At 39.8% G+C, this 7868-nt stretch overlaps 1 protein-coding gene across 1 annotated transcript; it reads left to right on the top strand.

Moving 5' to 3' along the window:
- Nucleotides 1-4284: 4284 nt before the first annotated feature.
- LOC149968609 (uncharacterized) lies at nucleotides 4285-6180 on the top strand. Its single transcript, XM_090167913.1, has one exon. It carries the CDS (start codon nucleotides 4285-4287, stop codon nucleotides 6151-6153), a length of 1869 nt encoding a protein of 622 aa, XP_090024039.1. The 3' UTR covers nucleotides 6154-6180.
- The last annotated feature ends 1688 nt before the right edge of the window (nucleotides 6181-7868 follow it).

Below are 7868 nucleotides of genomic sequence, written 5' to 3'. Positions count from 1 at the left end.
TTGCTTGATGAGGCACCATATTTTTGAAACGCATATTTCTGGCATTGATTTTCAATGCTATAGACGCAGTGCTTCCACAAACGGCGAATTTTTCCTTTTTCCGGAATTTTTCCCCCTTTAAAAACGTTAAAAGGGTATAATGCAATTTAAGAGGGAACACGGGAAAAGCGATGGAAATTTAATAAAGGGTAATGATCAAAGTATTGCTGTCGTAACTGGATTCTGCAGTTATGTGTTTCAAACTACTACTCGCAAAATATTATTACCTTAAAGCAAGTGTCGGCTCTATCATTGCCTACGTTAGTTTTGATTGGGTCTATGTATCGAAGATGGCTATGGTTGCTCAGATCGCTGGGAAGGTGCTTCCACCTAGTATCGACTTTCAAAAACGTTTGATCGTTTATTTTCAAGTCGACAATTACGTGTTTGCCGAAAAGCCAATTGTAAGCCTATTTCCTTACCTTTAACAACTGTTCCTAGCCAAAAGGACGACAGCGCAAGAGACAATAGCCTACAGGGAAGGATTGTTACTGGGAAACTCGTATAACGTACACGATTGGAGTTAACGAGTTGAAGTCTAGGGGTATGCTTAAACTACTCATAGGGATAAAAGGACGGACTGCCAAATTGCCATTAGAATGGTTACTTTTAATTATTAAACACAAATTAGATTTCACTCTACCAAAGACTCTGCAGAGACTAACTGACGCATGACATACATCTTATAACAAACACAACACAAAAACAATTCCGAGGGAATTGACAACAGTTTTTAAAGCCTTATTTACGAAAATAAACAATACATCATACCATTGCTGTTTCGGCTCGGCACCCAGTTTGCGGTTTCGGGACGGTGACCGCTTGTTTTATGCCGCACAGACACACTCACGCGCACACCGGGGATTCTGCTGCCCTAACGGGACTTACGCCTTTCTAACTTAAACTGCCAGGTTAGCTTGATTCATCACGACTTATAGTCGCCGTTAGCTTAGGGGTGCTTCCGACTTCGCGTCAGTGACCAAGGTTACCCAAAGGTCGGGTCTGCTCCAGGAGTAGCGGAGAGGGTGACCCTTTTTCTGGTTCGAGTCCCCAGAGCGGTTCTCCAGTTCGATCTGTTAAAATCCGCCAAAATCTTTGGTTTTGATGGTCTTGGGTTCCCGCGCTTTTGGGATCTGCCCAATCACTATTTCAGTTCCTGAACGGTCATCACTGGGGACATCCAATCGTCGAGCGTGGGAGCGAAAGTCTGTAAATTCAAACCCCCGAAAATAGTTATTAGTTGATGGGACGCTCGTTTAACACGAAGGGGGTACCGCCGAGCCAAACACAATCACATTGAAACTTTTACTTTTCGCACTTAGGCGTTAAACGTTTCCATCTGAGTCACTTTATGACCCCAAAGCGAGGAAAGCTCGCTTTCTATTCATTTCCTTAACATTGTATCAATACAAACACTCAGAACTTAAGTCATAAAAACGTCACACAGAAATAACAAAAATATAAAATAACATGACATATTGGCAGTCCTTGTTTCTTATTTCGGAGAAATGCCAAATGGGGAGATGGGGGTGAAAAGATAGTGCGGCATTACAAAGACAAGAGGGCATTCCTTTACTCCAAACGCATCGTTATATGGAACGAGAAAAGCTACTGGGGGCACAGCAGCCCGTGGCCACTAAAGCCACTATGGACCCCACGGAAGAGAGGGAAGCTCGGCTAAGAACAGCTGGTTCACGCGATCCCACAAAACCCAAGACGACCCGCGCCAAGGGGTAGAGATAGAACGCCCGAGGGGAAGTTACAAAAACTTAAAGAACGATACAATTAAACTGAAACTAGAAAGCCCATCAAGAATACTAAAATTAACAGGCTAACGTAAGCCTAAAATATGGTCGTTACACAATCCAAGCGAGGTCGACTGAGCACGTGATTAAAATAGTCTTTTCTGATACGTTATTACGATTACCCAATGAGCTTAAAGCATGCTTTTTGGCCACGCCATATAGGTAAATTATGCTGGGTAATGTGCCTAATCAACTTGTTAATTTGCACGGTGGCGACAAATGTCGACAAAGAACGCAATTATACTAGAGCGTAATATGCTGTTTTATATGTTAAATTAAAATTTTGTATAAATACAAAAGAAATTAAACGGTTAAAGGAGTTTGCAACTTTCTATGTAAACTAATTATCTTAATGAATTTATAAAACAGACATGTACTAAATTCTATCTATCCAAGTCTGCACTTATTATTTTAAACTATTGTGTTAAAGTAGAATCAGCAAATGCACAGAGTCGTGAGCTTTCTTCTTCCAATTCTACTTGCCAAAAAGCACTCTGGGCGTCTAAGACCGTGAACACATCTAAGTCGTGAAGGCTTGCAAAATGTCCTGCGCCGTAGGTGCTGGATGTGGATCAGTTTGAATCACCTCATTGAGCTTTCGGGGATCTAACACCACTCGTAAAGATCCATCCGGCTTTGTTACCAATAACATGGGGTGCACCCAATCTGTCGGTTCAGTAACCGGTACGATGATCCCTAATTGTTGTTGAAGCCGCATTAACTCTTGGCGTACTTTTCCCTGAAGGGATTTTGGAAGGACAAGACACATGGTTCTCTCTATAGGTATATAATATCATCTGTTGATTGTGAAAATATAGGCTATAGCTGCACCCAAATTTTCTGTTAACTTTAACAACTTTCTTGATTAAATTGATTGAAAATCTCTTTTATTGGTGACTTTTTTACTAGTTTAGTTTCTATAATGAGTTTTACACGAAATCCTTAACAATTTAAAATTTTCCCAGTTTACTGCTACAGTTTCAAGGCTCAAATTTTAGGAAAGGGTTTTAAAATATATAAAAGGTGAGGAAAATCGATGGAAATTATTTTGGAAATATATTTTGCTTTTTAAAATAATTCCAAAAAAACTCTTTAATTCTAAAACATTTCCAATATCTGCGCCTTCATAGACCCCAACTACTCCCCCTTAAATCAACCTTCTAACTGCTTTGATAACAGCATTTTTTATTTAATAGCTGTCCCTTTGCTCTGCCTCACAGGGCATATTTTGCCTAAACTTTATAAAAGAAAATAAAAGCCATAAGTTAGGAAATAAAAAGGTTTTATTTTTAAATATATTTTGAACAGACATTTTAATATTATTGAATGTAATTTTATATATTTTATTTAAATATTAAATATTTATTAAATATTTTCCTTAACATTGGGAAATAATGCTGATAATTGGTTATGTCAAATTGAGTTTTAATTTCCCATTAAGTCTTAGATAACAAGATAATAGGTGTTAAACTGGTTCTATAGTAAGCAAGTGAAATATGCTTATTTTGATAAAACTTTCAATCAAAAACAGACCTTTGATGAGAAAGTGTTTATGGGTAGCCTAGCATGGCATGGTTAATCGTTTACGTTTATCTCAATCATGTATCACGAGTTTTCCAACTCTGCCAAGCTTTCATATAAAAAACCAACTATGTGTAATTTATATCAAGAATGTATTGAAGTTACTAGAATATTGGACTACAGGATTCTGATTCCCATCCTCGCAGCCTTTGTAGCTTAAATTCGCCTGCTTTCCAATTCAAGTTTGCTATATGGTATAACCTTGAATGCGCCTTAATTGCAGACGAACTTTCTCCACAAAAGCTGTGAGGATGGTACCAGGGATTAATGCTATGCTCAAATATTCTTAGTAACTTCAATACATTCTTGTTTATATTCACTGAGGCCACTTGTAATTTATATTCACGAAGGCAACTTGTAATTTATATTCACGAAGGCGACTTGTAATTTATAGCCACAAGGCAATATAAATTTAATGAGGTACCGTACACAGACATTGTAAATGAAAATAGCCACAAAGGCAATTAATATGAATATATGTTATATTAAAAACTAAAAAAAAAATATGGTTTTCCATAGATCATTTCGGCACCTCACCGCCAAGCTTTTAGTGCCTCTTTCAAACCAATTTGTTGCCCCCCTGTGCCCCCCTTCCTCCGCCACTGCCAAAGTTCCTCCCCCTTAAGATAATTTAGTGCATTCGCCGAAAACAAGCGACCAGATGACCTATAAATAATTCTTACCTGATACTAAAACTAATGAAATATAAGGTGATATAGCTTTTGATTGTGTCATCATGCGTTGTTGTTCTCCGTGATGATTGATTTTCGCTAATTTTTTAATTTGTTTTAGGTTTTTGTATAAGTAACACTAGTTCATAAATCCAAAAGAGCCTTGGATTCAGAGTGAAACTTTTCAAATGAGCAGCCGAGGAGAGAAAATGCACAAGTGCTCAGAATGTGTCTACGCAACGAACGATAAGAGTCATTTCATTCGCCACAGAAGAACTCACACAGGCGAAAAACCCTTCCGGTGTGACCAGTGTAACTACGCGTCTGCTCATAAGGGGCATTTGATTTGCCACAAAAGAACTCACACGGGCGAAAAACCCTTCCAGTGTGACCAGTGTAATTATGCGTCTTCAAATAAAGGTAGTTTGATTCTTCACAGAAGAAAGCACACGGGCGAAAAACCCTTCCAGTGTGACCAGTGTAATTTCGCGTCTGCTCGTAAGGGGAATTTGATTCTTCATAGAAGAAAGCACACGGGCGAAAAACTCTTCCAGTGTGACCAGTGTAATTTCGCGTCTGCTCGTAAGGGGAATTTGATTCTTCACAGAAGAAAGCACACGGGCGAAAAACCCTTCCAGTGTGACCAGTGTAATTTCGCGTCTGCTCGTAAGGGGAATTTGATTCTTCATAGAAGAAAGCACACGGGCGAAAAACTCTTCCAGTGTGACCAGTGTAATTTCGCGTCTGCTCGTAAGGGGAATTTGATTCTTCACAGAAGAAAGCACACGGGCGAAAAACCCTTCCAGTGTGACCAGTGTAACTACGCGTCTACTCATAAGGGGCAATTGATTTGCCACAAAAGAACTCACACGGGCGAAAAACCCTACCAGTGTGACCAGTGTAACTACGCGTCTTCAAATAAAGGTAGTTTGATTCTTCACAGAAGAAAGCACACGGGTGAAAAACCCTTCCAGTGTGACCAGTGTAATTACGCGTCTGCAAAAAATGGTAGTTTGATTCGCCACAGAAGAAAGCACACGGGCGAAAAACCCTTCCAGTGTGACCAGTGTAATTATGCGTCTTCAAATAAAGGTAGTTTGATTCTTCACATAAGAAAGCACACGGGCGAAAAACCCTTCCAGTGTGACCAGTGTAATTTCGCGTCTGCTCGTAAGGGGAATTTGATTCTTCACAGAAGAAAGCACACGGGCGAAAAACTCTTCCAGTGTGACCAGTGTAATTTCGCGTCTGCTCGTAAGGGGAATTTGATTCTTCACAGAAGAAAGCACACGGGCGAAAAACCCTTCCAGTGTGACCAGTGTAATTTCGCGTCTGCTCGTAAGGAGAATTTGATTCTTCATAGAAGAAAGCACACGGGCGAAAAACTCTTCCAGTGTAACCAGTGTAATTTCGCGTCTGCTCGTAAGGGGAATTTGATTCGCCACCGAAGAACTCATACGGCCGAGAAGCCCTTTGGGTGTACTCCCAAACATAAGAACTTTTTACTTTGCTACGAAAGAACACGTCACACTCTGGGGACAATGGCCCAAATATGCCCCAGTAGCGATCAGAACTTATCTACCAATATAACCCTTCAAGTGCACCATCGAATTCATGGTCTAGCTGTAATCCAATTTGGCACTTTGAACAGTCACCACACAGAACCAGTGTGCCAATCACAGCCTCGTGAATTTGACCTCTCGGGTCCTCAAACGGGAGGTAGGTATTGTTTGGTGCAGCTACGACGTTTAACGACGGAACAGATTGAATCTCTCACTGAAAAGCCCCACTGCGCCCACGCCGTGAAAGCGGAAGTTGCCCAATCTGACGCAGACAACGCAGTTGTGGATAGAGGAATGGTATTTGGCTCCGATTGCGTCAACGTCGATGCCAGTTGCGTCAAAAATGAGCCATTTTATGACTTCATCGACCAAGTTGCGATTTCGACAGTCGTAACAAGAGAAGAGTTAGAATATCGCCCAGTTGGAGACCATAAAGAGGGTGTCCCAAGGAACCCAGACACACCTATCAAGATCGAGTTCCCTCACGAAGTTTAAAATTTGTGAAGAATGACGTTGTTCCTGTTTTAATTTGAGAGAGGTTGAGGAAGCAAAAGCCTTGAAAAGACTTATTTCGTAGACGTCTTTAACGATGTATTTTTCATTTTTAAACTTACTTCAGATAGTTTTCGTAAATTGAACGACATTTTATTAATATTGTAATTTTATCACTCTGACTAGTGTAAATATAATTAACTTGAAATAAAGTAATTTTCAACGATTGACGTTACACTATAGAACACTTTTTTGTTTTTAAAAATAAAGTTTTCTATAGTGTACAGTCAAATTAAATTTTAGATATTTCAGTTTCGGAATTTTTTTGGCGGGTGGAAATTTTTCCAGTAAGTGTACTGGAATTTACTGCTAACTCGAAATCATCAAAATTGGCCTTCACTAAGTTTTTCCTGGAGACAGCCTGTAAAAATAACAAAGCCATCTTACTGTTTCAGACCGCGACGCACTGCTGAAAGCCTGAAACTGAAAAGTGAACTGATGATGAACTGGGGTAACGGTGAAAACTCAATTATGATAGCGCGTATCTTACCCAAATGTTGGAATAAAACTTGAGGGTTCAAATTAAAATGCAAAATGTATTGCAGGGGCAATTCTGGCATTTAGCCTAACAAATGCAATTAAGATTACTTGGGCTAAGCCGTTGGTCACATTTTAACATACAAGTGTTGAGTAAAACCGAAACGCGTTACGTTTGAATTAAGAAGCACTATGAAGTACTACACACTTTCTCAAATAAATATAAACTAAATCAATGGAAGTTATTAATTGTAGCCGTCGATTAAATATTTGTTGAATTGTAGAAAAATTACACTATTAGGATGCAAGTGTAGCCCCAGGTAGTCAGTTTATTTAGGTTTAAATTTAAGTTAAAAAGCTTTTCAACCATCGCTAGGTTATGAGCATAGAATAAGTACAAAAATATGATTTCTATTGTGTTAGGCAATAAGATAAAAAATAAACTTTTATTTAAATTTTAAAGTATAAAGGGATGCAACCACAGAAATCCCGTTGAATCCTGAAAAAGGCAATCTAAATTGTCGGGTCGGGTCGGGTCGGGTCGGGTCGGGTTGGGTCGGGTCGGGTCGGGTTGTTAAATATTTTGGTCGGGGTTTTTTTTTAAGTCGGGTTTTTTCAAATAAAAAAATGAATAAACGCCCGAGCGAGCGCTTAGCTACAACCAAATGGGAAAAAAATCGGGCAAGCCAGCAGCCTATTCTCTCGTTCGAGGGTACAAAGGTCGCCTGGCTCGCCTCTCGTTCGCCGTGGTTTTGATTTCGTTTTTGGTTTTAGCGTTAGTCTATAATATTGTTCAATAAGTTTGTGACTTTGGGAAATATTGCACTGAGAGCTAGTAACGGAGCGACGTCATCACCAGAAGAAAATCTAACCCTAGCGAGGCGCTGTCAAAGGCTACGTGTGACGCGGGAGCAAGCGGACGCAAAACGGTGACGAAGCCCGTAATTCAGTCTGTCTTGTGAGTAACTCTCAGTAAAACACTTATGAAATAATATTATACAATTATATTTTTCCTTTTTCTTTTAACTAGTCGGCCGTTGAAGCAACTACTCTCGTTACTTTTGTAATTAGAAAACGCTCAAAAACCCCGACCTGACCCGACCCGGTTTTTCGGGGTATTTTATCTCCCCGACCCAGACCCGGCTCAAATGTCACCCCGTACGATCACTACTCCCCAGTAC

Source organism: Leiobunum rupestre, chromosome 1, assembly GCF_980474605.1.
Source record: "Leiobunum rupestre chromosome 1, qqLeiRupe1.1.hap1, whole genome shotgun sequence".
In the NCBI taxonomy this organism is placed as follows: domain Eukaryota; kingdom Metazoa; phylum Arthropoda; class Arachnida; order Opiliones; family Sclerosomatidae; genus Leiobunum; species Leiobunum rupestre.
This window is presented reverse-complemented; position numbering and strand designations above follow the sequence as displayed.